The sequence below is a fragment of the Barbus barbus genome, assembly GCF_936440315.1.
Source record: "Barbus barbus genome assembly, chromosome: 6".
In the NCBI taxonomy this organism is placed as follows: domain Eukaryota; kingdom Metazoa; phylum Chordata; class Actinopteri; order Cypriniformes; family Cyprinidae; genus Barbus; species Barbus barbus.
The window spans coordinates 36,243,229-36,259,827 of NC_136734.1; the positions used below are offsets into that span (position 1 = coordinate 36,243,229).

Consider the following 16,599-nt stretch of genomic DNA (forward strand, 5'->3'; position numbering starts at 1 on the left):
ACAATTAACTTATCAGTCAGTATTGAGTTTTCCATTATTTTTTTAGGTTGTGAGTTTCTACATGAAAGACTACTATGAAGATTATAAAGCTTGCAGCTGTTAAAGTAACATTTATATAATGATTATTAATTCTTATTTTGAGAAACTTTGAATCATTTTAGGCCTATATTGCTTCAATATTTGACCAGTTTATCATAAAACTCAGTTACAATAACAGTCATTTCTTAATTTCTTTAAGGAGTGTTTCTTTTAGAGTGTATGAGCATTAACCTCCTAACTGTCATGTGTAGTTTTCACATTATTGATGTTTCTAAAAAGGCATGGGTGGATTAAGATGCCTGGAACCATTGGCTGGTTGCATCTTGTCAGCTATTTTTTTTGGACTGGTCATAACTTTTTAAAGTAATTTACATAAAAATGTAGATTGGCCTAATTTGAAAATTAAAAGACAGACAGATAACCACAGTTAATAGCTAGTTAGTCAAATGAGTTCTTTAGCCACAATCTTATCATGGCTATGCTTATGCAATTGGCCCCAGCATCACATGAAAGGGAGCGCTGACAATAAAAATAAATTTCTGCTTTTATTGTTGTTGTTTGTACGCCACATCAATTTCCTTGAAAATACCTTCATATTTGGAGTTTGTGGAGGGATATTTCTTTCATCCCCATTGGGGTGTTGTTATACATGACCCATGGTCACACACAGTTTCATGCTTCGTATTGCTGTTGCATGGGAAGAAATGCATTGAACGAGAACTGATCACTGCTATTGAATTACTGTCTAGAGGTCTCAGTGGTGTTGTTGACACAGATGGTGATGACATGGACAGTGTCTGGTCCTTTTGCATTCACACCCTGTTCATGAGTAGCACTGTTGGGAACATCCTGTTCGATTTTCCTTTGAGAAACTGGCCTCTAAATGCACGCAGCCTGCCACTTGGACTGTTATTTGGAGTCATCAGTCATTATTAGTCTCTTCAGATTCTCCCTTCTGTTTTAACAATCTGCACATCATTCTTCTGGGTAAAAGCTTCTTCTTGCTTCCACATTCTAAAACTTAACCAACAGAGCCTGCAGAAACATTCATATATTTCAATTGATTTTATGACCTTTCCCAAATTTCTTTACAAATATAAAAATATCACATTAAATAAAATTTCATCAAAGGCTTTCAAGGTTAAATTAGAAAATAGGTTTAAAGGCAGAATAGTTTTACAGGGAGCGTTACACTGCTGAAGTAATAAATCAGTGTCTTCCATCTCAAAGCAGAGCTTGCAAATATATTTATAACTGGCAGAGCTTTGTACTTAAAGTAGTGTTATTATAACCCCCTTTTTTGTTTGCTGCACAACCACCTTCTTATTTAGACGTTTATGGAGCACCCTCAATGATTAAATCATTTTTAGCGTTTACATATTGTTAAATAATGAAGTTAAGCTATTTGTGCCATGCCGTCCTGCTACAGAGCCTCACATTTTATGCATTTAGCTGGTGCTAAAATATGGTAATGTTGATCTTCAAGTCAAGTATGTATAAAAAACGAGTGACCTTGTACAGAGATACTCTCTGACAGCATATGTTTGAGCATAGGTACTGTAATGGATGTTGTCTGTGATGAATGGTTTGACAATCAATCAATATTAAAATGTAAAATGTTAGACAGACATAAGGAGCTTTAAAAACAATGTCGATATCTATCCTTGATATTACAGACCTGAAGTTCTTTTAAAACAGGAGTAATATGTGCTGTATTTAATGACATTTATGAAACATCACAAGAAGACGATGGAGATGGATTGGCCATGTTATGCGAAGGGACTGCACCTCCATCTCCAAGACAGCCCTGCACTGGACTCCTGAGGGGAAAAGAAAGAGGGGAAGACCAAAGAACACATGGCGGCGAACAGTAGAGGCAGAGCTGAAAACCCTGAACCACACCTGGGGCACCATTGAAAAGCTGGCCAAAGACAGGCAGAAGTGGATGATCTTTGTTGCTGCCCTACACGCCAGTAGGCGTAACAGGCAGTAGTAGTAGTAGTATGAAACATACTGCACACGTTATTAAAAAAAGAAGCTGTCTATACTTTAAAATCAGTATGTCATTGTAGGTTACTAGAGGAGTGGTCAGACTTCACCATGACTGGATTTCAGCAAATTCCAACACACAAAAGCACTTCCTCACATCTGCACTTCTATTGTTTTCACAGTTCCGCAAACACCATTTCAAAAACCAGACGAGTGTGGATATAAACCTATTCAACAAAACTACATTTCTTATTCAGCTACACACAGGGAAAATTGGAGTGTTAAATTATTTGAGCAAACAGAAAGATTCAGATTTTGCTCATGATTGCTATGTACAGATGTGTAGAAAAAAAAAAAAAGATGAGTCCGGTTGCATAAGATATACACAGGCCATACAATTAAATCTGATCTATTCAGAAAGCATGTTTATATTTAAATTTTTTGAATAACATTTACAGCATCTTGTTTGATGTTTATCACACCCATGTGCTAATGTATGGACAACCGTAATATCTGACCTTTTAGATTTCTGTTTTGTTTGCTCTTATGCAGTGTCAGGAACATTAAAATTTACATTCTAATGCAATATTGCAAAACAATGAACTTAATGTGTCATATATTGTACTATATTAAATAATACAAAGTGATGTTGTTGAAGTCAAAGTCGAAGAGATCCCATTTATTTATTTTGAAATTAATGCATTATTTGGAGGGGGGGAAAAAACTAAAAACAAGTACTCAAATTCTGCTCAAACACTACATTAACACTTAACCAACCATGAGAAATAAGTTGTATAAATGAGCATATTTTAACAATTAAATTAATTCATATTAGCTTTAAGTTATACTCTTCATAATAAAATGATGTACGACAAAACAGTCAATAAATATATGCTCGAACGGAGGCTCTTCAGTATGTAGTTAACAGTTTATAGGCACAATGCCTCGGGTAACTGAAACGGACCACAATAACAGTCTCATCCAGTTAAGTATGAAAGGCATCTTGAAAATGATAAAGCCTTTAAAATGCCTTTCATGTTTTTTTTAGCTTTAAAAATTAAAATAAATGTTTCTTCTTTGCATTTTCCTCTGCTTTGCTTGCTTCCAAATCTAGCTGTCTAATAACCCTGGCATACTATAAACCGTGTTGGTGCTGTGACAAATTGCTTTTGTTCTTCTATTGTAGGTTACTATGGATAAAAGCATCTGCTAAACGCATAAAAGTAATAGTACTGGTAAAAACACATCAGACAAACCCCTTTTCACACATCCATCCGGTAAATGTATACACTGATCTTTATATTAACAGACACTCATTGTGTGGGCCAGGGTTCCCATTAACCTGAGAATTTGTGCTCATGTTCCCATATCCCTCAATGTTTCTGTATAGTGAGCTTGCAACAAGAGAGCTTTTCCACTGGATTGCAGAGTGATGTGTCAAATATCAGTGACGGCATCTTCCATCCACTTCAAGTAATGCTGACTTCCATCGTCAATAGGAAAACTGATGATTTCTGGAATGTCATATGGATGCACAGCACTGAGGGAACACAAATAAGTCCCAATTAAAATAACAGTTTTGAATATTATAATAACAAGGAAATAAATGCAAATGAAACAACTATACTATTCTGGAATGTAAGCTATAATTTAAAAAGTATGGGGTCAGTAGGATTTTTAAAAAAGATAATACTTTTATTTAGCTTTTTTTTTTTTGTTCAAATAAATGCTGTTTTTGAATCTTCTATTCTCTGTATAGCAATAGTTCACGATATTCCTCTTTTAACTGCATTTTTGTTCAAATAAATGCAGCCAGGGTGAGACCTCAGAGTATGTGAGGTAAGTGGTACATACATTTTGACCATGTTACAGGTACCACAAAGGGAGCATTTTGTTAGATCCACACAATTTTCTTCAGACTGGAATGCTTTGCTGTCATGGAAACTATTATACCAGTCAAGAAAGTCTTATACAACATCACTAAATTAGTTTCTTGTAAGAGCCCATTTCATTTTGAACCCTGGATTAGTGATGAATCAGTATATGCTGTGAATAACACTACATGCACTATGCATAGTCTATAATGAACTGAAATATTCAAACATTTAAGCACATACAGTGCCCTCCAAAAGTATTGGAACAGTAAAGACAAAATTGTTCAGTTGGCTGTGGAGTCAAAACATTTACAAATAATTAAAAGATGAATATGAGACAAAACTACAGAATGTCACATTTTATTATTGGGTGATTCAACACATAGACGTTTTACCAGCTAAGAAGTTCAGCACTTTTATAGTTTCATCCCTCTATCTGATGTGAGCATAAGTAGTTGCCTCACAGGTCTTTCTAAGTGATCAGCTGTGTCCTGTTGCATTAATTATTCAGATATTAAAAGCAGGGAATGTGTTGTATCAGTTATATCCATTACTTCTGTATTCTGAATCTTGCATTCGATGATGACACACACAAACCAGGATGAAGATGAGGGAGCTGACTTTGAGAGAAAAGCAAGCAATTTGGATGCTAAAAGAAAAGAGGAAGTCAATTAGAGCTATAGCAAAAACAAAGGGCATGGAGAAAGCAAGAGTTTGGAAACCACCAGCGACACCAGCAACCAACAACGACCTGATCGGCTGAGAAAACAACAGTAGCTGATGACAGACAAATCATAAAAGCTGTGAAAATGAACCCTAAAAGACGTGTCTGTAAAATCACCAACAACTTCCAGAAAGCTGGGGTGATGCTCTGACAATCTACTGTCCTCAGGAGACTTTGACACAGAATTACAGATGCTACACAGCAAGATGACCTCTGACCAGCACCAAAAATAGAAAGGCAAGATTAGAGTTTGCAAAAAAGCACAAAGGTGAGTCAGAAGAGTTTTGGAACTGTGTTTATGGACCGATGAGACATGTGATGGGAAAGCAAAAATGTGGAGAATAAAAGGGAACTGCAATGATACCAGCCTCATCTGTATGGAAAGTCTTAGATTGCCCAAGTCAGTCTCCAGATTTAAATCCGATTGAACATGAATTTCACCAGCTGGAGAGGAGAGTAAAGGCAGAAACTCCCCAAAACAAGCAACAATGGGAATTGGCTGCATTAAAGGCCGGGAAAAGTATTTCAAAGAATGAGACCAAGAGTCTGGTGATGTCTATGGGTCACAGACTCACTGCTGTGATTGTGCGCAAGGGATCTGCAGCTAAATAATAGCTTTTAATCTTTTATATCTGCCTTATGTTCAACTGTCCCAATACTTATGCTCACATCAATGAGTGGGATGAACTCTAAAAGTGCTGTTCTTTTTATTTAGTAAACCATGTATGTGTTGAAACGGCTAATAAGAAAATGTGACATTCATTGTAGTTTTCTCATATATTCATCTTTTAATCATATTTGCAAATGTCTTGACTCCACAGCCAACAGAGCAGTTTTGTCTTTACTGTTCCAATACTTATGGAGGGCACTGTATATGTAGGAATGTTAATAATAACTGTGCATGTTGGGTGAATATGTAGCAAGCAATTATGATAAGAAATGTACTTACTTTATATAAGTCACAAGTCTCTGCACCAGAGATGTTCTTGTCCTCACAAGCTGTTAAGGAAATCATTAATTTAGTGTACATAGCATAACCGCAATAAGACATTATATACAATAAGACATACAGACAATTAGAACTTCTCATTAAAGCATTATAGACATCTTTAAAAATAAGAAGATTTGATTTGAATAGGAAATCTGAAGTTTGAATAAATATCAACACACCAACAGTATTTCTGACGTATCCCGTATCTCTCCTTTCCAGTAGTACCTGAAATCAATACACAATTGACATTTTAGGAAAATTACATATTCACATAATCCTTATTGAAACATTTTATATTACTTTTTTAATTTTATTTATATTTCCTAGAAAATTAAAAGATATAGTTAAGGTTGTTCAGCTGTACATGCTGACCTGACACAACACTCCAGTTCTACAGTCCAGCAAAGGTTATCTTTATGTTGTTGCTAAAGTTACACTTCAGGCTGCAGTGTTTTGGATTGAGAGCTCATAACGGGTGAAAGGTTAAACTCGCTGGTCTTACATGGTGGTAGTGCGAGGAAATATATTCACACATGCTGCCAGCCTTTTCTCCATGATGCCCCTAACAGAAAGAGAAAGAGAATTTAGCTTCTCTGTATTTGCATATGACTGCATCACAAGTCAAAGGCACTCTGTGCTCTTTCAAATGTATAGACACACACACAGCTCATCTGAATGCAAGTGTAATACCCTAGGGCCAAAATATAGTTTTAACAGTGGATTTCAATTCAATTCATAAGAAATGCAGCATATACCGAATAATACATTTTAAAAAATGAAATACTATCTACTCAACTTTGCTGAACAGGATCCTATACGCAGTAATATACATTTGCCTCATGCCCTGATTAAAAATCAGTAGCAAGCATCCATTACTGACAAGGTGATTACCACATTTTGATACCTCACTCAGAATGTTATCAGACATGCATAATAACATAACACACCTTTGAATGGAAGCTTGTTTTTTTTTTTTTTATTCCAGTGAAAAAATGAGATGTACATTCTGAGGGAAAAAAGTGGGAATAATTCACATACTGAGAGAAAAGTCTGAATTCTGAGCTTATGTCTTGCCATTCTGTTTATATCTTGCAATCCTGTGTTTATATCTCAAAATTCTCAGAATTATGAGAAAAGGTCTCAGAAAACTCAGAAATGTGAGAAAAAAGTTAGAATTGTGAGAAAGGTCACAATTATCTATTCCGTGGCAGAAATAATATTCCATACCCTTGAACCAAATCTCGTTATATTTTCCATAAAAAGATACAGTCACTGTATCTACAAATGGTATGGTGGTTGGCTCAGGAATGTGGACTAGATTGTGTGGACTATGGTTGATTTGTGTTTTCCAGCTCATTGTTTAGCTTGCAGCACTTTGGCTACATCCCTTAGTTGTGCTGCCATGGCCTATAGTCAACTGAAAATGTACCTGCTGCCTCTCCCTTTCCTGATGCATCTGCCATTACCTCATACTGTACTACTTACCATATACACCGTGCCGATTATCCTCCCTTATATTTTCTCACTCAATCAACAGACCTACTGTATGCAGGATTATTCTGACCTTGTCAAGATATAATTACACTCCAGACCTAAGGAGTGCACTCTCAAAAGATCTCATTGTTTGCCCATGTTCCCGATTCATGCTTATATATATATATATATATATATATAAACTGTGTAGATTATTACTCCTGGATCAGAAAGCAGAAAATGCACCCTCACACTTGTGTGGTTCTGAACCTCAAGAACTGCTGCACTTTGATAAGCTTACTAGTCTGGCGAGCACTCTAATGACTTAACCACTGCAAAGTGCTCTTTAACGAGAGTATAATGGGAAAATTAGTTATTAATAATTAATCCTAATGCAACTGAGAGGGAATATGAAGCTCAGAAAGAGATGCTCTATTATATGAATCACGGTGAGGTTTTGCAAGTTCTGTAAAAACTATTGTGAAATGTTATGGACAGCATAGCAATTAAAGAAAATATTACAGTCAATGCAATAAACAGCTTGCTGTAATAATTTATGAGCCCACGGAAACAAGGCTGAACAGTAATATCGCAGAGTACTATATTTTATAACTACATATAGTATTATTTTGGTAATTAAAAACAACCAGCGGGGACCTAGAAACTTTGCATCTGATATTGGTCTTAATATTGCAATTATTTGTCTGTTGACACAAACCACATGGTATCCACAAAAACAAACACTGTGCTTCAGTGGAAAAATAGGTGCAGTTTTATTTTTCCTGCTGCTGGCCATTTAAAGGAAGCTGTCAAAATGGGAAAGCTATTTACAGTAAGAAATGTGTTACTCAATTCCAGTAATATGCTTCTGCAACTATATGCAGTTGTCGTCACTAAACATGCCAAGATGTACAACATTTCACAAAATTTTGAGTTCTGACAGTTTTACATGTGAGCTAATTATCACAACAGTAGTGATCAGATAATGAAAAGGTACTCAAACTTGTGTGTTGCGACATTAGTCATTTCCAATACAGTCAGCACAGCATCGTCTTTTAGTTTCAATCTTCCTGAAAATCCTGCTTCGAATTATGCCTTGTTTGTAAACAAATCTGCAGTAAAATTAAGTGAACAAAAGGACCAATTTCCTACTGACAAAGTCTGGCACTTCATTAAAAATGAAGTTAATAATTTTTAATCAAACATTAAGTTAATTGTTTAGTTTCCCATTTCCACCATCAGGGCAATAATTAAGAATTTCCAATCAACAGAAAATGTAATGAAACTGCCTGGAAGAGGACGTGTGTCTATATCGTCCTAATGCACGGTGAGAAGGAGAGTTTGAGTAGCTAAAGACTCTCCGAGGAACACAGCTGGAGAATTACAGAAAATAGTTGAGTCTCGGGGTCAGAAAACCTTAAAAAAAAATTGTCAAACAGCCCCTACATCACCACATGTTGTTTGGGAGGATTTCAAGAAAAATTCTCCTCACTCATCCAAAAACAATCTCCAGCATATTCAGTTATCAGACAGGACTGGCACTTCAAATGGGACTGGCTTCTATGGTCAGATGAAACTAAAAAATGAGCTTTTTAGCAGCAAACACTCAAGATGGGTTTGGTGAACACAGGGATAAAAAGTACCCCATGTGTACAATGAAATATATTGCTGTATTTGTGATGTTGTGGACCTATATTTCTGCTGGAGGTCCTGGACATCTTGTTCAGACACATGGCATCATGGATTCTATCAAATACCAACAGATAAAAAATCAATAAGTGACTGATTCTATTAGAAATCTTATAATGGGTCATGTTTGGATCTTCCAACCGTACAATAATCCAAACACAAACCTCAAAAACAACACAAAAATGGGTCACTGAGCACACAACCAAGCTTCTGCTGGCCATTCCAGTCCTCTGACCTGAACCCTGTAGAAAATGAGTGAGGTGAACTGAAGAGAAGAAGCACCGTCATGGAGCTGTGAATCTAAAGGATCTGGAGTGATTCTGGATGAAGGAATGGTCTCTGATCTCTTGTCAGGTGTTCTCTAAACTCATCAGGCATTATAGGAGAAGATTTAGAGCTGTTAAACTGACAAATGGAGGTTTCAAAAAGTATTGAATAAAAAGGTGTCGTTAATTGTGACCAATGTGTATCAGAGAAAAACATTTATTTCATAATGATATTTCCCCCCATTTTAAATTCTTATTATCCGATGAAAGGTTAGCTTTTTGTGAATTTTTTAAATAAAAGATCAAAAGGATTAACAAAGCAGGTTAATTTTCACAGTCTTCTTTGATCATATTTACCAAGGGTTTCAATAATTCTGACCACAACTGTATATCAAAAGATCAGAGGAATTATGATTTCTCAGTTTATGACCCCTTTAAAAGAACAAGCAAGCGGTTATTTTGTGCACAAGATTTGTCTTAAACATCCAGGCATCCAATAAAAGAGATGCCTCCTTTGTCAAACGTTTGTTTATGCATTTTTTATGATTAAGAATGATTAAAGGGGTCCTATTATGCTTTTTAATTTTTTTCATTTTAGTCAGTGTGTAGTGTGTATGTTTGGGCATAACATGATCTACAAAGTTACAAATCTCAAAGTCCACTCCAAAGGGAGACATTACATTTAAAAAAAAATCCTTTTCAAGAACTACAACGAACGGCTCGTTTGGACTACAAAGTTGTTTTCCTGTATTTGTGACATCACAAATTGTAAATCCTGCCTACAGAAATTTGAATGGTTGGGGGGTGGGGAGAACGCTTGGTTGAGCACAGCACGTTTCAAAGTCGAAACCCAGTGCGGATGTTTTTATATCACTGTATTTCTGATGGAAATCAAATGTTGGCAGATAATTAATTTTGATATGGCAATATTGACGAACTTGCTGTTTTGGCAAGGGGCGGGGCAATACTGAAACGTCGTCTAAGCTGTTCGCCAATCACAAAGCACTGGGACAGCTAACCAATCACAACACATTTGGTTTTTCGGAAGGCGGGCTTTCATCAAACCCGGAACTAATCGAGCCGTTTGTGTCAGGCTGGGGAGAAAGATATTGTAATAATGTAAATTATGTGAAAAATAATGCGATTTTCGAACCACCAAGCATGAGAGCATGTTCTTGTACACCCCAAAACAAAATCAAGACTTTTTAAAAGAGCATAATAGGACCCCTTTAAGATAAAAAAGTTCCAGTTGATCGCTAAATAGTTTAAGTCACCACTATACTGTGTGTAACAATCATAAACAGTGAAGTATTTGCTTAGAAAGCACATCTGTTTTTTTTTTTTGGTTTTTTTTCCACAGGTTGTGGTCTAGATGCTTCCCACATTCAGAAGCAGGAAATGAAAAATAAAATTTACTTTATGGGAAAAAAATGTATAGGTTTGTGTTCTCAGATTCTGTCCTGTAATTTTTTTTTTTTTGCCATTGTAAATCAACTTCAGTTCGACATAATTTTTTTTTACATGTAACAGAATATCTTTAAGCCCAAAATATACTTCACTTATGCATACGCGAGGGACAGCGTACAGTGCACGTGACGTGAATTGCGTCATCAGAACAGTACGTAAGTAATGTACGCACACCACCTGATTTTTGTAACCACGCGTACTTTGTACGGTCAGGTCTCACATATGCACTATAGTTATTTTGCAGTAATCAGTTTTTCCACATGGTGGCAACACTGTCCCGGCCTGAAACTAAACAAAGAAAACGAACTTAAAGAGACCAACAACAACAACAAAACAGCAGAGACTACAACAGTCGATCACATTGACAAGCACTTGTGAGCGAGAAGGTATGAGACAGCTCAGCTTTGGTTTAAAAGGGTTCAAAAATATTTGATCAGTCATGACTCATCAGGGAAAAATACAGCAAACACTGAACATGGATGAAGCTTTCTAGAGCACGTGTCGACCGCCCGCGTTTCTGCACAACATCAAATGGAGTATTCTTTGAGAGGCTACGCATTCGACTGTACGCATACGCTAGCGTACAAAATGAAGTATACTTAGGCCTTTATTGCACTGTATGTCACTGATTGTCACATGCAGGCAGTAAACATTTTCACCTGTTGGCTGAAGGCAAAGTATGTCACTTATTAGCTATAATGAACTTTACTTATTTCTAATCCTCTATATTTATTTCCTTGTGTGAGTTTGTGTATCACTACATGTAAAATACCTGCCAATGTCTCTAGCAGTTTGTTCTGTGGGACAGTTGACAAGCAGCACAGAGTGATATCCGGCCACGTAGGTTCCTGTGACAGCAGAGTGAATCTGAACACACAGTGTCTTCAGCACAGGATAGAGGGCAAAAGTCAGGACTAAAATCTACACATAAACAGACACACACACACAATAGGGGGACAAAACAGAGAACATTAATACAGTTAAGTATGATGCACTAAAATATCTGAATTTCTAGAATATAATATATACTGCTTTTTAGTCATTTTTGAATAGTAATTTAATTCCCATTCATGCATGTACAGTATTAATGAGATTTTTGGGTCACGCATATACCCTATTCAGAACATCCACTGAAATGTATTCATTTTTATCTGCAATTTTTATTAATTTTTATGCTACATACAGATATTTGTGAAATGCCCAACTATTAAAGAAACATTTTTTTGAAGTGTGGAAGAGGCTAAAACTTTATTTTTCTTTCTTAACAAAATTATATGGATAGTTTCCCCCAAAATGGAAATTCAGCCATTATTTATGCTATTTCAGTCCTACCTCAGACCTGCATGACTAACTTTCTTCTGTGGAACACAATGATATTTGGAAGATCAAAATAACTGTGTTTGTGTTTTGCAGAAGAATGACATCGATACAGGTTTTAAATTACATCAGGGTGTGTAAATGACTTTTTTGTGCATAAATAATGCACAAATTAAATTACAGTACATCATTACTAAATCTGCAGCCTAATAACTGGCATAATTTTTGGTACTTTCATCAGAAAAGGAAGGTAAATAATGTTCATGTCTTTGTTTATTCCTATCATGTGAATATGCAAATAGCCGTTGATCATGTAAATGTCTTTTTCAGAATAAATGCTTAACCAAAATATAGATAAAATTACATAAACTCGGTCAGAGATTTAAGAATCCTTGCACCAGACAGCGATTAAAGAGACAGATCACAGTTGATGGTACCTATTGACTTGCAGCATGTTATTTTATGGAAGTCAATGGCTACCAACTGTCTGGTTACAAACATTCTTAAAAAATATCTTCTTATTTGTTCAACAGCAGAAAGAAACTCACGCATGTTTGGAACAATTTGAGGCTGACAGAATTTGAGTGAATTTTCCCTTTACTATAAGTACTGCCAGACACTCAGCAGCTGATCTTGAGTGAGAATTAACTGCACAACCGCATCTTTCAGAACCACAGAGGGACTTAAACATGCATTACTGTGCTCGATGTGAAAAGAACAGTGAGGGATTATCCTGCGATGACCTGATAACAGATTGTATTTGCCACAAGAATGCGGTGTGCTTGTTCAGTTCTTTGAGAAACAAGACATGCTATTAAGCTGCAATTGCATTTAAATAATAACCTACAAGTTCACATCATAGCTTTCTCTTTTAAGAGCTTCTTTCTTCCTGATATTTTAATGGTTTGTCAGCTAAATTATTAACAAACGAGGCTGTTTTGGTGTTCCAAAACAGTTCAACAAGTTTGTGCAGTAACCGCAATCAAGTTTAAGCATGTCAACAGTGTAGTGTTCAACTTGCTAAGCACGTGCTGTTTAAGTCTCTCAGTATAAATGTCACGTATCGACAGGAATAAAACTGGATTTACCACGCAAAAGACAACAAATCTCGATCGCGGAACAGCCGAAGTCATTATGTCCTTGGGATACCGCTGGTGCAAGCAATCCGGTTTGTTCTCTTGCATAATTGTATCACAACACTATAAGTTACATGGCCGGTGAAGTGCAGGTTACTGTACGTGTTTTATAGGAGGATCATCTCTCAGGTGTCCAGCAGGTTCATCTCACTCGCATCAAAGTCTGTCGGACAGTTTGAATAGTCTGGCCATTTCCCAAAGCGGCTGCGTGTTGAGCTTATGCTGATTGAGTGACGCTGATATCCGGATACCGGGGCTTCCAATCAAGAGCGGTCAACCGGTCTCATCATAAGAGGATTGGAAACCTAATAAACTTAAGTGCTGCTTCTGGCTGTTGGTAGTTTGTTATGGACTACAGACATACAAGTAATATCACGGTGGCTTTTACGATTGAGTACATTCATATTCATATTAAATTAATATTCGAAAGAATTCAAAAAATTCATGTTTGTTTACTAAACCTCGAAACTGTCTCACATGTAGGCTAAAACCTGTAATGCACTCAGTAATTTAAACCTTTTCCAAGAAATATAAAACAACACTTAAAAAGCAAAAAATAAATAAACAAATAAATAATAATAATAAAAGCATATACCTGAAAAGAGTTAAAAATTGAAAATCTGCAATCTGAGGGTGTTAAAAAATCAAGTTCTTAGCCATGCATTTTGATATATTTACGATAGGAAATTTACAAAATATTTTTATGGAACATGGGCTTTACTTAATATCCTAATGATTTTTGGCATACAAGAAAAATCACTAATTTTGACCCATACAATGTATTGTTGGCTATTGCTTAAAATGTACCCATGCTACTTATGACTGGTTTTGTGGTCCAGGGTCACATTATATATAAAAATCATAATCATGGGTGGTGGAAGTCATACAGATAGGCTACATTAGGGGGAAAAAAAATGTAACTAAATATCTGACGGTGAACTTCTTTCAACCACCTCTAGATGTCACTGGTCGCTAAGTTATGCGTTTTCTATAGGCTATATGGGGGGTAATGTCGTACTGCTACATTACCTACTTTTGTTTTTTATTAGTTATCTATTTCATACCAGACTTAATTATTCACAAAACGAATCGAATGTCAATGTATTGATCAACTGTTAGTGGTTAAAAGTATTTTATTCAGCATATTAAGCAGAAAGGTGGAAAATATAAATCCAGTTCACTCTAAAATTAGGTAATAATATAGGCTAGGGCTATTATACTAAGCCAGTCAAATCTTATTAATATTCCAGACATATAATTCAAGCATAACAGCCTGTTGCTAACAATAATATACAGTACAGCACAAATAAAGGGCAACTGTTTTATTTCAAGAAACTTTAACTGAAATGAATGGACTTCATGGACTAAAATAAAATGATTTAAAAATGTGACACCTTTAAAGTGTCAAAGCTTCATCTTTCCCTTTCACTTACTGATGTCTGCTTTATCTTATAATTCTTCATATCAGCAGTTAGGTTTCTTTGTGTGTCAGACAGAAACATGGAAAATATTTGACGCCTGTTTATCTGCTGAGAGGTCTTTGAGGTCCACATATGCTTGTATGCCACTCAAACCACTGACCCAAATTCAGCCTTGGCCTCTCTCCATCTTCAAATTAACTAGGTTTACAGCCTCATGTTCATACATTAAAACCCTTAGAGGTAGAATGTTGTAATAGTTTTGCCTTATTGTCTTTTCACGCCATTGTATTAGATATAATAAACTAAATTAAATTAAACTAAACAAGAAACAAATTTAAATCAAAATCTGGTGGATGTTGAGGACAATAGGGTTATCCTTAAAAAGAAAATTGTGTTCAATACAAACATTGAAACATTTTTTTATATTTGTTGTGCAACTTGCTTTAAGAAATACATATACATACGCACACACACACACACACACACACACACACATAGTTTTTTTATATTTGTTGTGCAATTTGCTTTAAGAAATACATATGCACGCACACACACACACACACACATATGTTTGCGTGGTGTGTGTGATAGTAAAAAAAAATAAAATAAAATTTGAATACTTTAAAATTGCAAATATTAAACTGAAGTTTTATCTATGCACAACAATTGAAAGGGCGGAAATCACATTGACAGTTACATATGCCTCACCCACAAGCACCACCACATATTCAGCTGTGGCCAGCATGAAGGTTTCTATCACTTCACTCAGTAAGTGTTTTCTTCTCATATTTCTGGTTTAAATATGTATATTTCATCTGTAGTGTAAATATTGGTTTCTGAATAGATATGCATTTCTTAATCACTCAATATAAGGACTGTGCATTTTTTTACACCCTTCATTTTTCTTGGAGTAACCCATAATTTCTGTTTGAATGTAGTTGCACTGAGTTGCATTTACTGGAAAGTCTCTGGAACACTGGTGGAGGTGGTGGTCAGGCCTGGAGATAATGCAACTCTTCTCTGTGACTGTGAGTTTGTCATTGGACAGGAAATTAATTGGATCAAGTTCTGCTCTTCACAAATCCAACCACCTCTGATCATCTCTGCATACAATAGCCTATTACAACCCATTCCGAGATTCTCTGTGTTCTGGAACAATGCCTCAAAAACATCACTGGAGCAGACCTTGGTCTCTACTATTGCTCAAGGGTTGAGAAAAAATACATCGAGCAGAATGGAATAATCTTCGAGAAGGATGTGTACCACACTGGTGATACTCTCATAAAGCTCACATATGGTTCAGCTGGTAAGCTTGCTTCACACTGCAAACAATGTAAAATAAAGAACAATGAATAATCTGCTGAAGCAAAACATGAATGTACTAAAAGAAGATTTATAGTGCTAAAACACTTTAAAAATTAAAGTTTAAAAAGTTTACATACATTTGTTTACTTTTTTATTTTTTTGCCAACAATGAGGGTATTATACTTTCAATCTCTTGCACTTCTGAGATCTACTGTATATAGCTCTGCATTCAGTAGAACATGGTGCTAGCAATACTAAAAGCATGGGTTTGATTCCCAGGGAATGCATGAATTGATCAAATGTATACCTTAAATGCACACTGTAAACAAAAAAAAAAAAAACAAAAAAAAACAAAACAAAACAAAAAAAACAGCTGTTGGCAGATTTTTTTAAAAAATAGTAATTTACAAAACAAACAAATAAATAAATAAATAATAAAAGAATAAAATAAAATATAAAAATGAAACTGGTAAATCCAATTGCCCTGTTCTTCTAAACTATCAAGTCCATGCTTGTAAAAAAGTAACATAAAAGTAACATATACTGACAGCCAGCATAATAAAGCTGGTGGTAAAGAGAAAGACACATGATGAAGTCCATCACAAATAGCTTTACCACAAGCTGAGGTAAATACTAATATATAAAAGGTGCACACAGTTATATGCACGTAAATACAAAACGCCATCATGGTAACACACATTAAACCCTAATACACATGATACCAAAACTGATATTACATAACATATTATATGTCCCATTAGACTTATTAGGCTTTAGTTATAGAAAGGGGATAGGATTTTACTGTAGCATTTTTAGTCTTTTACAGCTAAAATTACAATCATTTTTTAAAGTTTTCAACATAGCACAATCTGCAACCGTAAAACAAAAACAAACAAACAAACCCTACT

The 16,599-nt window shown here is 35.5% G+C and overlaps 1 protein-coding gene across 1 annotated transcript; it reads right to left on the reverse strand.

Annotated features, from left to right (window-relative positions):
• Window positions 1–1,741: 1,741 nt before the first annotated feature.
• Window positions 1,742–13,209, reverse strand: LOC306870658 (protein CutA homolog). Its single transcript, XM_079418054.1, has 6 exons — window positions 12,918–13,209; window positions 11,285–11,433; window positions 6,120–6,179; window positions 5,797–5,842; window positions 5,576–5,625; window positions 1,742–3,568 (listed from the first exon to the last, which is right to left on the reverse strand). Exons 1-6 carry the CDS (start codon window positions 13,011–13,013, stop codon window positions 3,466–3,468), a joined length of 504 nt encoding a protein of 167 aa, XP_079274180.1. The 5' UTR covers window positions 13,014–13,209; the 3' UTR covers window positions 1,742–3,465.
• Window positions 13,210–16,599: the final 3,390 nt, after the last annotated feature.

Excerpts from the sequence above, each read along its gene's own strand:
- LOC306870658 (XM_079418054.1), bottom strand. The coding sequence starts at position 13,013 with ATGCAAGAGAACAAACCGGATTGCTTGCACCAGCGGTATCCCAAGGAC. Across the intron at positions 5,843-6,119 it reads TTTCCTCGCACTACCACCAT|GTACTACTGGAAAGGAGAGA; the intron begins GTAAGACCAGCG and ends TATTGATTTCAG. Across the intron at positions 5,626-5,796 it reads ATACGTCAGAAATACTGTTG|CTTGTGAGGACAAGAACATC; the intron begins GTGTGTTGATAT and ends TTTCCTTAACAG.